This window comes from Globicephala melas, chromosome 8 (genome assembly GCF_963455315.2).
Source record: "Globicephala melas chromosome 8, mGloMel1.2, whole genome shotgun sequence".
Classification (NCBI taxonomy): Eukaryota; Metazoa; Chordata; class Mammalia; order Artiodactyla; family Delphinidae; genus Globicephala; species Globicephala melas.
In genome coordinates this window covers 29,524,690-29,548,458 of record NC_083321.1, presented here as the reverse complement: position 1 = coordinate 29,548,458, position 23,769 = coordinate 29,524,690, and the positions used below count along the sequence as shown (strand labels likewise).

The window sequence follows — 23,769 nt, the reverse complement described above, 5'->3', positions numbered from 1 at the left end:
ATGCCAGGAGCACTGTATTTGGGGCACAAATTTCCAAAGGCTGCATAGTATAATTTGGATATATAATGAAAATAATTTATCTTACTCTTTTTTTCCATGTATGAATGTTTTTGATTAGGATGAGCTTTTAAAAATACAATTAAAACTTAATGTTCTTTAAGCATTTTCAGGAACCAGACTTCTTGCTCCCTCTATGGATTATTTCTATTATAATTGGGCCTATTACATTTGTATGCTTTTTTTTTTTATTCTCTTCAAAATCTCTGTTCAGCCATGTCCCTCACTTCACTGTTTCAAGATTACTACAAAGAGTTATTCTATTCCTATATGAAATTCTTAAACCTCTTTGTTCTTTCTATCATGCTGCCTGTATCTTCACATACTTTTAGTTTTCTCTCTTCTGGAGTAAGAAGTTGTTCCTTGGCCTTTCTAACACTAACTGGGAGGTGGCAGGGCATGGAGAGGCAGTGTGGAAGGGAGGGAAAAGAAATGCTTATTTCTGCCTCTATCTCTAATTGTACCACCCATTCATATTTTCCAAAATAAATGGCTCCAACACACTCATCTGTTGTAAAGTGGAGTTGTTTTACCTAACGTACAGGCCGTGGTAAGAATTAAACTAGATCAAGTTTTTAAAGTGTGTGGCATAGTTAGCACTGGCACGTAATTGCATAATAAATGGTGTCTGTTATCCTCTTAGTTACCTAGATAGCATGCTTTGTGATCATTTAAACAATTTTTCTTACTTCTCCACTCACCACATCTAGTTACTATTTTACCTCTATAAAAAAAGCAAATTAGTAGTACAGGTTCAGGAGAGAGAATTGTTTTTGAAATCAGGTTTCATCATTCATTAGCTGTGCCTCAGACAACTTACCTAGCCCTCTCTAAACCTCCCCTTTCTCTTCTGTAAAATAGTATTATAATAATAATAGTAACTTGGCTCAGAGTGTGGTTTTGAGAATCACGTTCAATTAACTAAATGTGTATGTGTGTATATTTATGCCTCTTTATAAAATGAATGAATAATACAGATAAAATGTTTAGCACCACGTTTTGCATAAAATAAGCATGAAATAAACGTGCATACATTTGTTATCACTCTCCATTCCTATTGCCAGTTCAAGCTTTTATGTCCTCTTACCTGGGTGCTCTACACCAGGTCACCACTATATTCTCACACTGTACCATCCATCTAGTACTGTTGGCAGTTAAATTATTATTATTATTTATTTATTATTATTATTTTTTTAACATCTTTATTGGAGTATAATTGCTTTACAATGGTGTGTTAGTTTCTGCTTTATAACAAAGTGAATCAGTTATACATATACATATGTTCTCATATGTCTTCCCTCTTGCATCTCCCTCCCTCCCACCCTCCCTATCCCACCCCTCTAGGTGGTCACAAACCACCAAGCTGATCTCCCTATGTTATGTGGCTGCTTCCCACTAGCTATCTAGTTTATGTTTGGTAGTGTATATATGTCCATGCCACTCTCTCACTTTGTCACAGCTTACCCTTCCCCTTCCCCACATCCATGGGAATAAATTATTTTTTGTATGTTAAAAAAGGAAGTCTTCAAAGCTGTCCAGTGTCTAACAAATATGGTGTAAATTACTTACCCTAGCCATTTAGGACTGCTGCAGTTTGATTTTACACTACCTTTCCTGCATGAGCTCCTAGTTTGTCTATCTTACATTGCTACTACAAGGATTAAGAGAGGGTACATACTGCAAAAATTAAAACAGTATCTGGAACATACATGAAAGTTGTTCATTTTTCTGTTTCTCTCTTCTCCCTTTTTATCCTTTCCACCCTCTTCTTTTAATAAATCCTGGATTCCAATCAAACTTGCTCTCCTTATATCTGACATATCCTTTCCTATGTCTATGCCTTTTTTAAGTTCTAATTCTCCTTGTTTTTATTTATCCAGCAGATATTTATTGGTTATATTCTGTGCGTTATTAATTGTTTGGCACCAGGGACACAAATGTTTAGGGCATCTTTCAGAGGTTATTCTAAAAAGAAAGGACAGTATGTTAGAGATACTCAGGCTTCCAGGCTGAAAACTACATGAGACCAGGACCCATGTCTATTTCGGCCTGCTATTGTATTTCTAACTCTTGGAATAGAGCTGTGGACATATTAGGATTCTCGTAATTGTTTGGGAATAAAATTTGAGAGATGGAACAAGGAAAAATGGGAGAGAAGGCATGAGGCAGCTTGGCATGTTTGATTATTGCACATACTTCTGTATAGTTAGAGAATATGTCGTAAAATTCATGTCTGGGAGTAGTGAGAGATCATGTTGGAAAGAAATGAGGAGGCCAGAATATGAAGAAGATTGTCCATTTTGCCTAGAAGTTTGGACTCTATCATGTAGTTTTGGAAAGCCTGTGAGACTGTTTAAGTAGGAATTTCACATGCTACAATTTTATTTTAGAAAGGATATCCTGTTAACGGTGTAGCGAGAAGAATTAGAAGTGAGATTAGAGGTATGGATATGAGTTGTGATGCTACTGCAGTAATAAAGCAAAGAAATATGGGGGCCTGAATTGAAAAAGTGAGTGGAAAGATTTAAGATATATTTGTATGGTAAAATCAACTGGACTTGGTAACGAATTTGATTTAGAAAATATGGAGGGTGAGAAGAAAGGGTGAGCTCTGAGTTCTGCCCAGCCTTCAAGGCCCAGCTGAATTGTAACCTACTTCAATTTCATTCATCTCACTACTGATTAAAATTAATATTTTTTTACTCCTTGTAAAATATTATATACACCTTTCTTATATTGTTGATTTCTTTTTACTAATAATTATTTGTGTGAATGTCTAAATTCTCTCACCAAACTGGAAGGCTCATAACTTATTATCTTTGTATTACCTTCTATGGCCTTATCTATATTGGATGTTCTGTAAATATACAGGTTATTAATTAATGCCATGCATTTTAATTTAATTACCTCCTGAAAAAACTCTAGAAAGTTAAGTATATGCCTAAGACATTTCAGTATTTCAAAATGAAGCTAGTTACAAATAGGTGAAGTTTAACTAAAATTTTTAAAAGAACTTTCATTCGAAAAATTCAAAATTAATAATTGCCAGAAAAGAAAATATTCATAGGAAGAAATTTTAAAGTGAAATAAGGCCATATTGTTTCCAAATTCAGATGAGAACTTTTGCACATGGGCTTCCTGGTGGCGCAGTGGTTGAGAGTCCGCCTGCTGATGCAGGGGGACGCGGGTTCACGCCCCGGTCCGGGGGGGATCCCACGTGCCGCGAAGCGGCTGGGCCTGTGAGCCGTGGCCACTGGGCCTGCATGTCTGGAGCCTGTGCTCCGCAGTGGGAGAGGCCACAACAGTGAGAGGCCCGCGTACCACAAAAAAAAAAAAAAAAAAAAAAAAAAAATCTTGCACAGATTGGAAATGACTAATCAACATTAGAAAAATGTAATTGGAAGATATGCCCTCATAGTGTTCATGGCCAAAAATGTTTTCCTGTCCAATTTTAACAGTGTTGTTCCAGTGTGAAAATTTCAATGGTTAGAGGTCTTGTATTGGGAAAAACAAATCATTTAAATATCTAGTCTATGCAGGGTGATCTTGGGCAAATCCCTTGATTTCTGTCAGTCTCCCCACTTCAGAGAGCAGCCTTAGCTGTCTTAAAGGATATCACATTTGAGAAGTATAAAGGGGATATAGATATAATCTAGAAAGACAGAGTGGTATATAATGACAGAATTAAATTTGGATTACTTCTATAGGCCTTCTAGCTTTAATCACCCATGAGTCTATGATTTTAGGTGTTTTAATTTTTTGTTTTTAATTTCAAGATCAATTTGAAAACTGTAACCTGTCAAGAAGTCCGTCTTCACCAGTTGCTATTACACATAATGGGCAGACACTTTTTTCAGGCCACATATAAAACATAATTGTCTTTGGAATTTAATTCTACAGATTTATCATCATAAAGTCTTAAAATTAAAATGGTACAACAGTGGTTGTTTTTAACTGTGTTGGAGGCTTAAGGTGCAGAATTCCCACTTGTATATATCTTCATATTAAGAAAATGCTTTTCCAAAGAACGATTGTTTTTATTTCAGGGTGATTATATAATTTCAGTGGGGGAGTATTATGAGATGAAGTGGAAAGAGCACAGGATCTGAGTTTTAATACTAGCTTTGCCCTCAACTAGCTACCAGCTACCTTCTTGGGCCTTGGTCTCCTCATAAGTAAAATGAGGAGGTGGAATAGTCTGTTATGTCCCTCTGAGCTCTGAAATTCTGTGTCTGTACCATGTCCATATCAGATCCACAGCTATAGCTCAACTATTCAAGTGTGACTCATCATGGTGAAAAGTAAAATCTAATCTTTTCTATGATATTTAGAAGACCATGGGATAAAATGTCATTTAGTTGTATTTGATTAAAAGAGCTAACATAAGAAATGTTCATTTTCTTATTTCAAATGTAAAGGAGACTGATCAGCAAATAAAAACATGGTGCTATAGAGTTATATAATTACAGATCATTATTAATGTTTTGAAAAAGTTCTGTTCATTAATGAATCAACTGCTAATATTAGGAATACACTGACGTTAAATGACTTAGAAGTTGGGCATCTTGTGACTATTTTATGTGATCCTATCATAATGAGTCTTACATCTTGAATTCATATGCACAAATGAGTGTTGCAATCTTTATCATAGTTACATTGGGAGACTGAGCTCTTTTTTCATATCACATCATTAAATATACACTAAACACCTACTACTGTGCACTGATGCTACCATATTGAATTGGAGGCAGTGTTGGAGAATTATCGTGATGAATCCTCTGCCTCAAATGCTAGTTTTTATTTTCTTTAAATCACCTTCATTTTGATTTTGATCCCCAGTCTCCCTGTGCTGAGAAGCCATCAATTTCACTTATCCCCCAGACTCCGCACACCATCCAGAGCTATGCAGAGACCCTGCACCTTCTTACTCACCTCATGTCACATTTAATTTCTCCTAAGATGCCTTTTGTTTTAACCTTTGTAGACCCTCTGGGACCAAAGGTTCTGCTTCTTCCGTGCCATAGAGAGGCATGGAAATCTCTGGTAACATTGGGAAGCCTGTGATTGAGGGTCCTTCCCCTTCAGTCCATCATCTAGCCAGCTGCTCTGAGATCTTACCACCTGTCAGTCACTTTATTGGTCCTGCGCCTTTCTGGAATTTGTTCATCTTCTCCGTCTCTCCTCTACTCAATTTCAAAGAAGTCTCTCATCTCTTTTCCTTAAAGAAACCACCTACCCAGGGTAACTAGCATTATCTCTTTCTGAACTGTGTTTTTGTTTGTAACTAAAAGATACAAAAGTGGTTGTTGGGCTTCCCTGGTGGCGCAGTGGTTGAGAGTCTGCCTGCCGATGCAGGGGACACGGATTCGTGCCCCGGTCCGGGAAGATCCCACATGCCGCGGAGCGGCTGGGCCCGTGAGCCATGGCCGCTGAGCCTGCGCGTCCGGAGCCTGTGCTCCGCAACGGGAGAGGCCACAACAGTCAGGGGCCCGCGTACCGCAAAAACAAACAAAAAACAAACAAACAAGCAAAAGTGGTTGTCTTCAAATGATAGGAAAGATAGAAAGTTTTTTCTTTCGTCAATACAAAAATCCTCAAAGAACGTACATTCTATAGCTCTAGATACCTAGGCATCTTCTTGAAACAGGAGAAGAGGAACAGAGAGAGAGGAAGAGGGAGAAAGAGAGAGAGATAAAGATACAGAAAGATGGCTTTTCAAGAGCCTTAATTCCAGTGGGAATGGGTCATCTATGAAACACTAAACTTTTGTTGTATAATTTTTGTAAAGCCATCTCTGCCATGATTCTTTCTTATACCATCCCTATTTTTTCTTATTTATTGTTTCACTCCCTCCCTCCCTTCTTTATTTTTTTTTCAGAAAAATCACAGAATTCAGAGTTGGTGAGACCTTGTTTAGAATTCTCTTTCCCTCACTTACTATTAATATGATCTTAAGTCACATCTTTCTGAACCTGAGTTTTTTATTTGTAAAAATGGGGATAATGCCACTTTTCCATACTCTGTTACAGAGTATTTGTTAGACCAAGTAGGAAAACATTAATGCTTGGAAAGTCATAAAGCAGTGTGCAGATATAGACTCTGTTGACTTAATGCAGAGTCAGTGGGAGAAAGAACACAGGTTTTAGAACCAGGTACACCTGTATTCAATTCTTACATTTGCCATTTACTAGCTTAGTGTAATTTTAGTTTCTGTGTATGTAAAATTTACTAACACCTACTTCATTGTTTTAAGGAAGAAATAAGATAACCTTTATAAATATCTGAGGTAAACAAGGGTACATTTTATCCCCATTTCTTAGATAAAGCAGTTGAATCTCAGAGAGTTAAAATGATTTGGCCAGGGTTATAAAGGTGATGAGAGAAATTACCAGAAGAAACTCTTGGTATCATATGGGTTAGGCTTTTTAGATAAATTATATCAGGTAATTTCAAAGAAAGAATTCCATATATGTTTGGAGCATAAGATAAACATTTGCATATATACATAGTTGAGATTCATAAAAGGATTATTTTGGAACATTCAGTTATGTTGTTCTTGTGCATTTGTTAAGCAAAAAAATCATCCAGTCACCTTATTTTATTATCAAGTTTTACAAATTAAAAAATGTGGTCTTATGTCAAGTTAGTGATCCAGGAGAGTGGAAAAACTAATTGGCTCCCTTTTCAATTGTAGTGCTGGGTGACTCATAAGGCCTAGATGTCACTTACTATATTTGATGGACAGTGTACATTAGAATTTTTTTGTTTTGTTTTGTTTTGTTTTGTTTTGCGGTACGCGGGCCTCTCACTGTTGTGGCCTCTCCCGTTGCGGAGCACAGGCTTCGGATGCGCAGGCTCAGCGGCCATGGCTTACGGGCCCAGCCGCTCCGCGGCATGTGGGATCTTCCCAGACCGGGGCACGAACCCGTGTACCCTGCATCGGCAGGCGAACTCTCAACCACTGCGCCACCAGGGAAGCCCCATTAGAATTTTAAAAATGGAAGTCGATGGCTCCAATCACCTATTAACCCAGGACATATTGTGGGGTTCAGTTCTAGTTTCATAAATCCCATTTGTCTCCCACTTTTTGCTTTGTTTTACACTTGACTGGTAATAATAGATTATTTTTTTCCTGTGGAAACTTCCTTGATTGTCAGTACATCTCCAAGGGCATAATCATGATATATTAAAAAAATAATCATGTAAATTATAATCATCTCACATTTTCCAGAATATTTTTAATCATAAGGATTTTTCTTTTTAAATATTGATTGGGACTTTCCTGGCTTGAGATAAGGTAATCATATGCAAATTATTTTATTTGATATATTCTTAGTTTAAATCCAGGGCTATATAAGACTTGATATTGGGGCATAATAAGAAAGTGGTATATACTTTTGCCTGGAAAAGTTCTTTGTTTAAGTCATGCTAAACCTCTAGCAATTTTAAAACTGAGGCAAGCTATGGTAGAAGATTTTTACCCTCATAGATGCATAAAGTAAGTATACAGACTGGGAGAGGAAATTATTCAATCTTGAGATTAAATATGTACTCCTAACAGCCATTCCAATAATAAGACTTTAAGTGTTGTTTTAAAGTTACTGTTTAAAAAGATGAAAAATATATGTAGCCATACCTTTTGTGCTGACAGTGATAGAAGTGCAAGGTTAAGTTATACTAAAAAATTTATGTTAAGAAGCAGTGCTTGTACCATTTTTTTTAACCACATTTACATCTTATATTTTACATCCCTCCTCTTCTCAATTTTGATCAGAAGATTTCCTCCATATTATTCTTTGAATAGTAGGCTAACTTTTCTGAGTATATGATCAGAGGACAGGACTCAGCATGGTAGCTTATAGTCAAAAAAAAAAAAAAAAAATCAAAGCATAATTGTGCCTTGTCTCTGACCACTCTCCCTGAAATAAGTTGTAACATTCAGGGCAGGGAAATGTTCAAATCCATTACAGGAATTTCCTTTGTGCAATGTACACATGAACTTTTAAAAAGTTATGTGTTTAAATATTTTTAACAGTCTGACTTATTGTGTATGTTATTTGTCACAGTATTCAGTATTATTGGAATAATTGTTTTTATTTTCATCATACCAGTGAGGCTTATTCAGAGAGCACATTAAACTAAGAGCGTAACTTTGAGAGGAGGTGCTGAGTGTCTTGACTTCCAAACCAACTACAATCAACTACCTTGTTTACATTTACGTTTCTTATGGTCCAGGTCTAGTTTCTTGCCCAACAGCCAGCTGGCTTTTTTTTTTTTTAAGTGGGCCAGCATTGTTTTCTTAAGTGTGGCCGAATAAAATAGCTAAGAAATAGATTCAGATCCAATTAACTTCATTGTGTATCTTCAATGATCCAAGCATTTAAACATATGTACTCCCATACCTTGTATCCTGTTATCCTGGCAAATCTTTTACTACCAAAAGTGTTTTGGTTTAGATGAGAAATTATATGTCACCTTACCAATTAGGCAGGTATTGGGGTATATTCTTCTAGACCTTCTTTTTCTTTTTAAACTCTGGAGAAATCTAAAAACCCTGGAATTTTAAATGACTTTTCCAAAGCTATGTAGCTACTTGGTGGCAAGGCTATAATTTATCCCAGGTGTTTTGACTTAAGCCTGGGCTTTTTCAGGTCTGATTTGTTAATTAAATATTTGTCCTATGACTACTGTTAGGTATAATCTCTTTCTCTCTCTCTCGCTCGCTCGCTCTCTCTCTCGCTCTCTCGCTCTCTCTCTCGCTCTCTCGCTCTCTCTGTATTCTTGAATATTTTTATGTTTAATATAAAGCATTTAGAGAACTTGAGATAAAGTGAGCCACACCAATTGTAAGCTGTCTCCAAATGATGAGAAATTGTTGGAAATATCATTTTTAGTCAGGTGCTTGAAAGCAGTAAAAAGCTAGTAGCACAACACTGTGGCTAGTTTGAACTTATGGAGGGAAATGCAAATTTGCCTTGAATTGGCCAGCCTGTGACAAAGATTATCATTTTGCTGTTACTCTGACAAATTCTTTTGGACTGATCACTCATAATTGATCCAGACCTCATGTACAACAAATTGAACTCTAGGCAAAAAAAAAAAAAAAAAAAAGTAATTTGTTTTTCTATTTGGTATCAGCTCTGAAAAGCATTATGTGTGTCTAGAAATAAGGTAGCTGGCAAGAATAAACTTTGCTCATGCTAAGTGGTAATTTTCTTTTTCTGTGTTGGCTAGTTTTTTCTAGATATGACATTTGGTTCAGGAGGACACACAAGAGCCATTCTACAGAAGGAGTCAGATATTACTCTGTATGCCTTAGACAGAGACCCAACAGCTTATGCAATAGCTGAACAGCTTTCAGAATTGTACCCGTAAGTAATACACTTGTATAGTTACTTAATTTTGTTGCTATGTTTTATGGAGCTTAGTTTACCATCTTGGAATTTGTTCTCCCTTGTATGATACTATACGTCACTCCACTAAGTATTTCCTCCCTTTTTATCCAGAAAGAATTGATGTAAATGATATTTTTAGAATCACTCAAAATAATGATGTTACTGCATTTATCCTTTGTAAGTAAGTATAAATACAAAAACTTATTTTTGGTTAAAATTTGAAAATGTGTTGAAATCCATCCATGAATAGTATTTTGACAAGTAACCCATACTTTAAAAACATTTTTAAAGTACTTTATGAGTTACAGTTTCTCAGAATTTAGTGGAGTAAATACATATGTAAAAATTCTGTAGAATTCTGTAGAATTCATGAAACAATAATGCAATTGCTTTCTTTGAAATCTTTCTGAAATTCATAAGTAAATGTAGAGCACTCTATCCATTTATCAGAATTAGTGAGCATTTACTAGAGAACTTTTAAAAAATATAAAGTTATTGTCTTCATGAGTTGTAAAAGCATCTTCCTTTAGAGAAAAAATTTTGAATTAATGAGTTATGTCCATGTGCTATGTTGTTTAGAACACACCAGCCTGAAAAAGAAAAATATCTTGGAATTAAGATGGCTATCTCCAAATACGTAAAGGGCTATTTTCTGTAATGGGGAATTGTTCTACTATGTGAAGCTCCAGAGACTGAAATCAACAAAATAGATGAGAATTTTAGAGGTAAAGTTTGACTTGACTATCCAACAAAGAAAAGATCTCTTTGGTGAAGTAGCAAAAGTATGACCATAGAAAAGTTTAATCACAGACTAAAGGTAGAAAGTTGGATTACTAATCTAGAGTAGTCTTTTTCATCCTCTCTCAGGTCCCAGACTCTGCAAATCCATCAATGTGATTAAGTATCCCAATAAAAGTGTAAATAAATATACCTAGATTTTTGTCTGCAAGATCACAGTGTTTATGGAGTCCCTGGAAACCCATTTGACCCCAGGTTCTTTATTTCTAAGAAAATATGAAGATGTGGTTTAGTTCCAGAGTAGTTTTTTCTTTTTTTTTTTTAATCTTTCTGTCATTTTAAGCAACGTAACTTAGATGCACCTTCTTTAAGAAGGTCTTGTACTAGGGCATTCATATTTGTGAAACTTCTTAGGAGTTCACTTGATTATGACCTGAACATTTATAGAATGAGTATAGGTCTCCATTATATTTCACTATCATAGACAACCTGAATTTTCTTAGATATTATTGTTTCTAAAGGCAGTGATTCCCAAGGTCTCTTATTCTTTCAAACACCCTAGTTTCTTAAATGGAGCTTAAAATTATCAATTTTATCAGGCGTAATTTTTTACCTAACAGGAATCTTGAGGCTCTGTATTCTCTTCAGCTTACATATGTGGAAACTATTAGCTACACATATTAAAGGTATACATGTCTTAATAGAGATGGGATGAATTTCACCCATCACCCAATAATCTCATTTTATTAAATTATACCATCTTGTCTCAAATCTTACTGAGATATATTTAGTTCATCGACAAAATAATTCCTTTGCCTAACCTAATAACTTAATTAAAGAACAATAAGATAAAATAAAGGAGGAAGAGGTAATTAATACAGATAAAAGCTGGAATCAAAGAAACTGAAAAACAAAAAAACAAAAAAAAAGAAAAAAAGGAGAAAGAAATCCCAAGAGATCATTCTTTGCATTCTTTGAAAATAGCAAAATCCTTTTTCACACTGATTGTTAAAGGAAAAAGAGAGCGAAAATATATGCTTAAGTTTGAGAGAGAAGACCAACCAGAGACACAAGGTAAATTATAAGATGATACTACTGTAATTCTGTGGCAACATGTGAAACCTAGATAAATGAATGATGTCCTAGCAAAATATAAATTATTAAAATTGACTCAATAATTATAAAACTTTAATTGGTTATTACCATAAAAGAGATTAGAAAGGTAACTAAAGTACATAGAAGAATGTACAGTGATCAGATTTGCAATTGTTATCTAGCTTTTATAAAGAATAGGAAAGGGACTTCCCTGGTGGTGCAATGCTTAAGAATCCGCCTGCTAATGCAGGGGATGTGGGTTCGATCCCTGGTCTGGGAAGATCCCACATGCCGCGGAGCAACTAAACCCATGTGCCACAACTACTGAGCCTGTGCTGTAGAGCCCGTGAGCCACAACTACTGAGTTGGCATGCCACAACTACTGAAGCTCACGTGCCTAGAGCCTGTGCTCTGCCACCACACTGAAAAGCCTGCACACTGCCATGAAGAGTAGCCCCCACCTGCCGCAACTAGAGAAAGCTTGCGCACAAAGCAAAGAAGCAAAGAAGACCCAACGCAGCCAAAAATAAATAAATAAATTAAAAGAAAATAGGAAAGAGCGTTGCCTTTTATGCTAGTCCTGACCGTGGTAAATAAAGAAAGCTCTTAAAATTCATTTTATATTGAATCCAGCATTAATACCTAATTCTGCTAGAGATAGTATAAAAGGAAAAAGAGAAAAAGTCCAACCTCACTGAAGTATATAAATGCAGAATTCAAAATGCAATACTAGCATATCTAATTCACCCTTCATTTAGTTAAAAGGATAATAAAAGAATAATACCTATGGCCTAATAGGGTTTAATTCAAGAATACAAGGATGGCTCCATATCAGATAGTCAATCAATGATAGGTTGATAAGCATCACAATGATCAGCTAGCTGTTCTTATTAAAATCTCTAAGTTAAATGGAAATATAAGTCAACTACTTAAACGTAAAATATCCTATTAACCAAGGACAAATAGCAGTTATTTTCTCAAAAGGTGAAATACTATAACAATCTAGTCAAAAATCAGGTTGTAAATATGGATTAACTTCTATATATATTTTAATCAGTATTTTTGGAAGGTCTGGCAGATGTAATTAAAAAACTAAAGAAAGGTTAAAATAGTCTTTTTTTAAATAATGATTTGACTGAATACTTAAAAACCCAAAAGGACTTGTAAAATTAATAAGATGATACAAAATGGTTAGATAAAAATTTAAAAATCTACTCAAGTAGTAAATACCTAGAAAGGGAAGTGGGAAAAAAGTATTCCATTCTTAAAAGCACCTAAAACTTTATAAAATAGTTATAAATTTAGCAAGAAAGACACATTTCCAAATAAAAATAAACCTATATAATTCTATTGAAGGACGTAAAAGACCTGAACAAAAGAGAAAGCATATGTGTTTGGGGGTAAAACAAATTACTATTATAAAAGAAGGCCAGTTCTCCCCAAATTCATATATGTATTTATTGTAATTCCAGGAAGTATATTAATTGATTTCACCTTAACTGATGTGTGTTTTTTTTAACTTAGGTAATATAATGTTGAGTAGATATGGGGGGAAGAGTGACAAGGTCTTTTGGGAAAAAGAAAAAATTGAGAGGAAACTTGCCTTACCAGATGTCAGATCACACTATAAAGTCACTGTAGTGAAATCAATATTATACTGGCATAAGAATAGGCAAGTAGGTTAGTGGAGCAGAGAATCTAGATATAGATTCTACTACATAAAAGAATTTAATAGAAGATAAAGGTGTTTTAATTCATTGAGAAAATAGTGCATTATTAAATAAATGGTGTTGGTACAATGCATATCAAACTTGAAGAAAATAAAATGGACCCCTATTTTAAATCAGATTCAAAAGTAATTTCCAGATAGAGTAAAAATGTATGAAAAAATTGAAAATAAAAGTCCTATTAGAAAATTGAGGAGATTATATATACAATCTAAAGGTAAGAAACTGTCTTAGTTGAGACTTGAAATCATAAATCTATAAAAATAAATAACAGAAATATCTATTTATATAAAAATTTAAAAAATATATGGCAAAAATCGTATGGTAAAATTTCCAAACAGTTAACTTAGAGAAGATATATTAGTAATATGGAGGATAGGAAAAGGAATGATATTATAGAAGAGGAAAAATACATTTTTTCTAAGTTCTCAACTGGGATCCCTGTAACAAAAGGCAGATTAATAAGAGAAAAGCATATAAATTTATTTAAGTTTTACATGACTCATGAGACTTCATGAGGAAATGAAGACCCAAAGATAACAGTAAAACTGGAGCATTTTTATATTAGATTTGATGAAGAGTGGAAAGTTACAGAAAAATATGATAGGACAAAGGGTATGAGCTAATGATAGTAATGTGGGCAAAATTTAGCAAGTCCCATTTATTTAGATTCCTCTCGTCCCTTCATTTTCAGAGATAAGGAAGCTTTTTTGGGTTTAGGCAGGCATCTCTCACATGAAGAGCTTATGACCTACATGTGCCATTTCTCAAATTCCTTCAGTTTAAAAATATTCACTATGCCAAGTTGCCATATTTTGAGGTAGCTTTTCCTGAACCCCATCAATATTTATCATATAGGAAGAGTTCTCTCAAACTTGATAAGACAACAAATTCCAATTTGAAAAGTGGGTAAAGGATAGAAGGGTCAATAATAGAAGATCAATGTGTGAAAAGACGCTCCACATAAGTAGCAGTGAGGGGGGAAATGAAATTAAAATAATAATGGTATAATACTTTTTACTTATCAAACTGGGAAGACGTAACAGTTTTGAAAGTGAGCACATGGGGGAAATGATACTTATTTTTCATGGATATCTTTTAATGTTAAAAAAATTGTATATGTATTGTTTGTATATACAATCATGGAGAACTTGAGAAAGAAGGAATTAATGGTGGGGGAAGTATGGAGAAAGGGAAACCAATGGTTAAAAGAAACAAACCTAGGGCTTCCCTGGTGGCGCAGTGCTTGAGAGTCCGCCTGCTGATGTGGGGGACGTGGGTTCGTGCCTCAGTCTGGGGGGGTCCCACGTGCCGCGGAGCTGCTGGGCCCGTGAGCCATGGCCACTGGGCCTGCGCGTCTGGAGCCTGTGCTCCACAGTGGGAAAGGCCGCAGCGGTGAGAGGCCCGTGTACTGCAAAAAAAAAAAAAACAAACCTAGAGATTATATGACGCATCTCTGCATATGTATGTAAATTAGAAAAAGACAAGTAATGCTATATATTATTATAAATATCTACATGTATAGTTATAGTATAAAAATATACATGACAAAGATAAACACAAATTTGGGCTACGGATTATTTCTGGGGATAATGGATAAATGGATGGATGGATGGTTTGTTGGAAGGATTGACAAATTAGATAAATTGATTATCTTCTTAAAAATACATATGTAGGGCTTCCCTGGTGGCGCAGTGGTTGAGAGTCTGCCTGCCGATGCAGGGGACATGGGTTCGTTCCCCGGTCCGGGAAGATCCCACATGCCGCGGAGCAGCTGGGCCCGTGAGCCATGGCCGCTGAGCCTGCGTGTCCGGAGCCTGTGCTCCGCAACGGGAGAGGCCACAACAGTGAGAGGCCCGCGTACTGCAAAAAAAAGAAAAAGAAAAATACATATGTAATCCTGTAACTGATATCTAGGATTACATATGTATTCTTAAGAAGATCATCAATAACATTGTTCATTATTTGTCTTTGGTTTTTATTTTAAAACTGTTTTTCATTGCCCAGTAAAGTTGAACACGTGATTCAGTAATAAAAAAATACATATGTAATTACAACTTGCAATAAAGTGTGCAAAAAGGAAGCATTTTGTCATTTCAACGTTTACATCTTTTGAGAAAATATAGTAATTTCTTTCATTTATTTATTTATTTTGTTGTTGTCAAAGAGTAGCCTGTGCTTCTCCTGAAAAATCCCATGTTCTTCACTCTGTCAAAACTAAGTCAAAAATAGAAACTAACATTTTCACAGAAAACTAAGCAGTTCATGGGAAAGCTGAATTTTAGGCTAACCCATTTTAGCTCTTTCAGAAAAGATGACATGTCAGGTCACCTGTTGTTTGAAAACTGAAACTTTTCCCTATTGCCTCTGAAGACTGTACAAGAGGAAACACATTAAAATTGGAGCAGTGGGGTGTTGGCTGACTTTTACCACAGTGGAAGATGGATATTGGAAGACAATTTTTTTTAACAATTTTTTGTTTTCTGAATTTAGGGATAATATGTGCTCCATACACTGAGTTTAGAGAATATAGACATGTATAAAGAAAATATGAAAATTATAATTGATTCAATCATTTAACTGTAGGTAAAGCAGATTATAAAAATATAATAAGCTGTTACTATCAATAGTTTATAAAAGTAGATATTCTCATTGGGGTAAACTTATAATACACAGAAAAGTATATAGAAAAAAATGAAACTCACTTACCATTCCACCACCTTAATCAGTAGTAATGATTTTGTGTATTTCATTCCATCTTTTTTTTTTTAACATCTTTATTGGAGTCTAATTGCTCTACAATGGTGTGTTAGTTTCTGCTTTATAACAATGTGAATCAGCCATTACATATACATATATCCCCATACCTCCTCCCTCTTTCGTCTCCCTCCCACCCTCCCTATCCCACTCCTCTAGGTCGTCACAAAGCATCGAGCTGATCTCCCTGTACTATGCGGCTGCTTCCCACTAGCTATCTATTTTACATTTGGTAGCATGTATATGTCCATGCCACTCTCTCACTTTGTCCCAACTTACCCTTCTTCCTCCCTGTGTCCTCAAGTCCATTCTCTACATCTGCATGTTTATTCCTGTCCTGCCCCTAGGTTCTTCAGAACCATTTTTTTTTCTTTTAGATTCCATATATATGTGTTAGCATACGGTATTTGTTTTTCTCTTTCTGACTTACTTCACTCTGTATGACAGTCTCTAGGTCCATCCACCTCACTACAAATAACTCAATTTCATTTCTTTTTATGGCTGAGTAATATTCCATTGTATATATGTGCCACATCTTCTTTATCCATTCATCTGTTCATGGACACTTAGGTTGCTTCCATGTCCTGGCTATTGTAAATAGCGCTGCAATGACCATTGTGGTACATGACTCTTTGAATTATGGTTTTCTCAGGGTATATGCCCAGTAGTGGGATTGCTGGGTCCTATGGTAGTTGTATTTTTAGTTTTTTAAGGAACCGCCATCTGTTCTCTATAGTGGCTGTATCAATTTACATTCCCACCAACGGTGCAAGAGGGTTCCCCATTCCATCTTTTTAATTGCCAATATTTCATTATATTTTATGTACTATTTCTTGTTTGAACTTTTTGGATATTTTTACTTTTTTATACTTCTAAAATGTTGGAATATCTTGGCCAAGTTTAAAAACCATTTTGATCAATTGTATTAAATACACAGCTAATTTAGAAAGAATTGATGTCTTGATATATTTTTCATTGATGATGATATATTTTTCCATTGATTACAGTATTTATGTTTCTGACTAATATTTTTTCTTAATTAAAATGATAAAGTACAGAAAAGTGCTGAGAAGAAAATTTAAATTATTCATAGTCCACCACCACCAAAATTAATAGTTTGGTAAACTTCTTCCTAATCTTTTTGGTTATATATATATGTGTATATATATATACACATATATATATACATTCATACATATACACATATATAGTTTACAAAATTTGATTCTATTTATACATTATCAGCACATTCTTATTTCATTAAATTACCTTAAAGAATAGTTTTATTGGTTGCAGAATATTTCCTTTATGTAATTATAACTTAATTTATTAGAATTCTAATTCTAATATAGTCTTATCCTTATCCATATTACTGCTGTTTTAAGTCTTTCTGTGCTGTGTTATTTTAGATGTACTTCCTATAAACAAATACCAGATATATTTCCTTTGTGTAAACAAATCTGTTTTTTGTAAAGGGTAATTAAATCAGGATATGCTTACTCTTTCTATGTCATCTTGTTTTATATTTTCTATTTTTGTGTTTTATTGAAATTATCTTTGGCGTTTAAATTTTCTTTTTTCCATTATCCACATATACATATTTGTTTTTGCCTTTTCTCTAGCAATTTTGATGAAATTAAAAATTTTTTTTTAATTTACTACTGGCTGATGTTAATATTTTTTAAGATTAAAAGTACTTAAATATTTTTTACTGTTAAGTATGCAGAAAGAAATATTTTTTGATTAACCATCCCATGTAAAGTGAGAACTTATTTCCTGAATTTTTATTTCCCTCTCTTTTCCCACTTCTTGGCTTTTAAAATTTGATTTTGGCTTTTAGACATTAATATCTACTATTATAATTATTAGTTAACATTTGCATTGTTTGGCAGTAATATCTAAAGTAATCATACTTAAACTGATTTAATTCATTTCAATGTACCCCATAGCCTTTTTATAACACTGTAAGTCCCCTTTCAAGTTCTTTATGTAGGCTCATTTCTCTACCAATTGATTACATCTTAGTTTTTCTATAAATATGCAAAAGGGGAATATCTATGCCTTTGTCTACCCAACACTGTGTTTCTAATGCTTTCTTACATGGGCAACAGTTGATTTAGGATGGCAGTTTGGGAATTGAATAGATATTACTCTTTTTTTTCTGACACGTAGTATTGTGGAGAAGTCTGAGGTCAACCCAGTTTATTTTTTCCTTTCCTAGGTAATCTGTTTCTCACTCCTTCCTCCCACTATTAGGCTGGATGCTTACTAGATATATTTCTTTGAATATTTTTGACATTCATAAATTTCACTAAGAAATATTACTAATTAATCTCTTTTTATCAATTTTCCATGTACTCTGTGAGTAATTTTGGCCTATGCATCAGGTCTTTTCTCTACAAAGGAGTTTTTGTGTTAGTTACCCTCTACTCTTTTTTTTCGGTTTTTTTAACCTGTGAGCACTTATGATTTGTTGGTTGGAGTGTTATCTGTCCCACATGTCTTTTATTTCCTTTCTTAGTGTTTTCTGCTACTTTTACTTTGCCTCAGTATTATAGGAGATCTCTTCAGACTTATTCCATGTGTTACAGATTTGGTTTTCTACAGTGTCGATTATGGGGTTTTTTTTGTTCTTTTTTGTTTTGTTTTGTTTTGTTTTGTGGTACGCGGGCCTCTCACTGTTGTGGCCTCTCCCGTTGCGGAGCACAGCCTCCGGACACGCAGGCTCGGTGGCCATGGCTCACGGGCCCAGCTGCTCCGCGGCATGTGGGATCTTCCCAGACCGGGGCATGAACCCGTGTCCTCTGCATCGGCAGGCAGACTCTCAACCACTGCGCCACCAGGGAAGCCCTAGCATATTCTTTTAGTGAGTCATGAAATCATTTTTTGGGGGTCTTGATCAGCATTTTATGGAATGGAATGGAATGGAATAGAATAGGAAATATCATGTTACATAATGGAAGTTAAATTAAGTATCATTTCCAGTGAAATAATATATATGTTTACATATATACACATATATATTGTATTTTTGTATATGGGATTGCAGTTAAACCATATTTCTGACTATGTATCTTGATCAAAAATTTTTGAAAACTACCTATCCTATATGGCTATATCCCACATATTTGTTCACACTGTGTACTAAATGTTCATTGAAGGCGGAAACTTTGTCTAATGTATGTTCATATCCCTAGAACCTAGCTCTGCTTGGAATATATATGGAAGTTAACAAGTGTTTATTTATGGTTCAAACAAAACAGAAACCAGTGGTGTGAATGACAGTTATACTTTCTAGGATCCTGTTGCCTGGAAACCCCAATATGCCTAGAGAATTAGAACCCCCTGAAAACTGCATCTCTTAAACTGTACTTTGCCTGTCTTGCAATGAATGAAACAGAATATGAAATATAGATACTGACTACGAAGAAAGGACACATGGTTGGGGAGTGGAATCGAGTTTCAGAGTAAGAGATGTCTGTACTCAAAATATTTACAGTGTACACCACTGAATTGTACACTTTAAAAGGGTGAACATTATGGTAAATGAATGGCATCTCGATTTTTAAAATTATGATTTCTTTTAGATTCAGATCTTTTACATTTAGATTTATATTAGATAAGTGATTAAAACATTTTAATCAACTCATTAAAAAAACATTTATAGTGTATGAAAATTATTTAACTTTTCTCCTGATTTGGGATTATGATAGTACCTTAGAGAAGGAATGATGAACAGGCTCAAAAATGTATCTTATCCCAGGTTTACCAAATGAACTGCCTTTCTCAGTTTTCTAAGTCAACCCTTACTCTTCTGAATTCCTACCAAGTGTGCTGTATAGTCTCCATTTGTCTTTAGAACCTCTCTCTGCCCTTGTCTACACTGATCCCAGGAAGATGACTTTTATGGATTTATCGACAACATTTATCTCCTGGCTTCTTCTTGGGTTCAGCAAATGGGTGACACTGGCAGGAAATCAGAGGACAGAGAAGATAAAGTCAGAATGTGTTTTAGCAGTGGCCACATTCCTCTTCAAAGTTCATTGTTCATAGGCCTCTCCTACTAGATGCAGCTCTGACTCTTTGGGCTTTCATTTACCACTCTTTGCCCTTGCCCCTTCACCTCTTAGCTTCAGGGTACTTCTCACATCCCTTTTTGCCTCTCCTTAACCTAGTCATGTGTTTGTAAATAGTCTCTTTATTAAAGTTTTTTCATTTTCCATACTTGGATGTGCTATTTTTTTTCTTGCCAGAAACTTTGCAGACTCACAAAGAACCTTCTTTGTCTCTAGCTGGATCCTTCCCCTTTGGACTCATCCAGATCTGACTTAAGACAAATATCCATCCACACTGTTGGAGAAGCAGTCTAGATTTTGGAATCAAACAGTCTTGGTTTGGAGTCTTAATTCTGCCTCTTTTAGCTGTAGGATTTTAGATGTGTGACTTAACCTGTCAGAGTTTTTATTCTCATCTGTAAAATGAGTTCCTATTCATACGTATCTCATGCTGTGTTATGAGGACTAAATTATTTAATTAAATTGTTTAGCATAAAATTAATTAATACTAGCTATAGTTGCTTTGTTATAATGATGATTATATAAGATAATATATGATTATGCTAATTATTATCATCATAACTCTAAGTGTCTGAGAAGTTTCATTGGTGTATACCAGGATGATTGGCTTTTATTTCCTGTCTTTATCTGCTTGATTCCTTAACATGCACATATCAGAGTCAGTTTAAGATTTAAGGTGTGGAACACTGCATCCAACTTCCTTCACATTGCAAAGTGTTCTGACATTTGCCTTTTATTACGGGCTCTCTTTCCCATTGTCAGTGTAAATACTGAAGACTACCTCTGTCAGTGTAAATACTGAAAACTACATCCAAGCATTACTCCAATGAACTGTATCATTGTCTTCCTCCCCCTCCCACCCAGACTTACTTTTTATAAGTTTTGATTTCACCATCAACTCTTGGCTTCAGGCCAAAATAACTAATATTTTTTGAATGTCATCAACCAATCAGAAAATGTTGCCTATGTGTCTCCCATTCTTTGGCTTTCTCCTTCTGTATTCATATGTTGCTGGCTTCCCGGAAGCTACTTTTTCCTCATTAAAGAAGGTTGAAGTTTTTCCATATTTAATTTTTAGCACTTCTTGTTCTGAAACCTGAAAATTCTGGAAGGCTGATTCTTGAGTTGTCTTCATTTTCTGTAGATTTAAGGTCTTCTTATTTATTATTTAGCTTATTACTGACATAAGTAGACAGAGTCTACAAATGTTTATTTCAGATAAACTCTTTGGTTTTTGCTTTCTGACTATACAAACTATAGACTTATGTAGACCTGTATAATAATTAACACCTCTACACCCATTCCCAAGTAGTGTTATAGATTTATTTCTTCAGTTAGAATATTTAATTTAAAGTTTATAAAACTGATTCATGGAAGTCAACATGTATATTGAAATGCAAATGGTGTTTCATATTATCATAACTATGAGAAAATGAATTACCTCTTCACAAACTTAAGATAATCCATTTTTATTGCCTACGTCATTTGAACATAACCATATGGTACCAGGATAAGAATAGCAGCTTGTTCAGCACAAGAATGACTATACCTAGAAAGCCTTCATTTTATTTTATCTTGTGTAAGCAATACATATTTAGAGACATATTTTATTACATATGAGAAATTTTTAGTAAAATCCTTTATGCTTGGGCTTCTGGGTTATTAAAAGAATGAAAACAATAGTTGTATTTTCTCTAACATACTAAACTAATTAAATCAAAATACTTGCTATAATTACACATATAATCCTCCTGTTCTTTACACCCCCACTTTTGCCTGATATTTAAAGTAAAACTGAAACAAACAGCTGCTGGATTGGATTATCTACTTTAGTATTTTATTCTTGTTTCCTAAGAGAATACAATCTAAATTTAATGCACAATTCAACATTCATTTTAGAGCCTGCTGTATATAGGGAAATAGGCTGGGGATGGGGAATGCTCAGAAGCCCAGGATAAGGGCTCTGTGCCTCTGTACCACAAGAGACAGCTCAATCTAATAGATAGGTAAACCACTAACGAGATCAGGTAGATAAATCTCCTGGAAGGGAGAATATCAAATGTATTCTAAACCCAAATTTAATTTATTTTTAGAATATCTGTTTTTATTTTCACTGTAAGTATTGTTTGTTACTCATTTAGTACATTTCAAGAAACTATTTTGGGGCAGATATTAAACTGCATTCTGAGATATAGCTGGGTAAAAAGAGCAATATAATCTCTTTCTACTTTACCAGAAATTATAGATATTAAACAGGTATTTACAATACAGAGTAGTGAGTGTCAGGACTCTTAGATATTGTAGAAATAAGCTTCTATAACATAGAAGAACTATGTTATTTAAATAAAATACCATTACTATAAATATTTATGAGAAGGAAGGATACCCATTATATAGGACATATTATGGACATTTCATAGGACAAGTAAAATGTTTGTAATAATAAGATATCACTGATCAAGTTAAGTGAGCTGTTCAAGCAATACTTCTATACAGCAGGCTTTATTCCATGGTAAAATTCTTATAGTTTTTCAATGATGAAACATAGCTTTCCAGATAAAGTTAAACTTTTTGGCTTACCACAGGAGGCCATTAAGGATTTGGCCTCTGTCCTTTCTCTAGATTTATTACCTATGACTCCACCCCAGTCTCCTCATACCCTCCATGAAGTATTAAACTACTTTTACATAATAAACTCATCATGTTTTGTCCTACCACTCTCTATGTCTACATGCTGTTCATCTAACTGGAGCATTATTTACCCCACTAAGTGCCATGTTCTTTAGGAAGTCATCAGTGACTCTCCCAGTTTGATTTAGTATCCTTCTTCTCTTCCCCCATCACACCCTGTGCAATCTTTATCCAAGCTCTTAACACACTATTCTGTTGGTTTACTTCCATATACTGTACGCTCCTTCAAGCATGACTGTGTCTTACCTGACTTTGTTTCTTCAAAATTCTGTAGTAGATATGGATTAAGGTCATATGGATGAATGTATAAATGAATGGATGATAATTTTCCATTTTCTGCATCAAATGTGTAGAAGAAGAAATTTGACGCAATTTGCTGAGTTTATCTTGCTTTCCATTTTCACAATGTAAATAGAACCCTTTTAAATCTCCAAACCACTGTTTGAAATAATGTTGTTAGTCTAGATTTAGGTTCCAGAGAGAATTAAGGGGCTAACTGCAGACTCAACTCTTCACTAAATACAGAACTTCTCACAGAAATATTAGGAAATCAACTCTGATTAGATATAGTATACCTTCCAATGAACTCAGAACCCTTATTACCAGCTTTTACTGTACAAAAACCAGTTATCATCTATTTCTACTTGAGGGTCCTGCACACCAAAGGAACCTATATGGGAATATACATATTCCCATTATGAAAATATCTTTAGATACTATATATTATAAGAAACTTTATTCCATTCTCTACTAATGCTAGTCTGTTTTCCTTTTACTGAAACTGAAAAATTCAGATTTAAAATGTCAAACTCCTATAAATAAAAATAATCATATATTTTAAAGAAACAAAAGCTAATTATATGACATTAAATTATCAAGTAATAATTAAAGATATCAGGATACATAGAATAATTCAGAAAATGCTTTTTGTATTAATGCCCTTACTTATTTTATATCTTGGAGAATTATTTTTCATATCAGCAAGTATATTAAAAGGAACATATTGTGTGCAGTGTGTAGGCTCAGCGTAGGATTTTCTGCACTAAAACTTTGCAACGATATTGGTTAATTGCTAGGTTTCAGGCACCTTTCTAACCTTCTTTTTAGTGGGTGTGAAAGGGTTTATTTGTAAGAGATATCGCTACTGACAGAATTTTATCTTTTTCTCCTGGAATCTCAACAGCAATTCCCATGTTAGAGGCATCCCCAGAAAGCTCGTCAAAGGATTTCCAC

The 23,769-nt window shown here is 34.6% G+C and overlaps 1 protein-coding gene across 6 annotated transcripts in view; it reads left to right on the top strand.

The window, feature by feature from the left end:
• The window catches only part of METTL15 (methyltransferase 15, mitochondrial 12S rRNA N4-cytidine), a 380,086-nt gene that overhangs the window by 78,440 nt on the left and 277,877 nt on the right, over positions 1 to 23,769 (top strand). For all 6 annotated transcript variants that reach the window (XM_060304424.1, XM_060304425.2, XM_030864830.2 and 3 more), the window contains exon 3: positions 9,292 to 9,428. In XM_060304424.1, the coding sequence (XP_060160407.1) occupies positions 9,292 to 9,428 (137 nt within the window). The remainder of the gene's footprint in view (positions 1 to 9,291; positions 9,429 to 23,769) is intronic.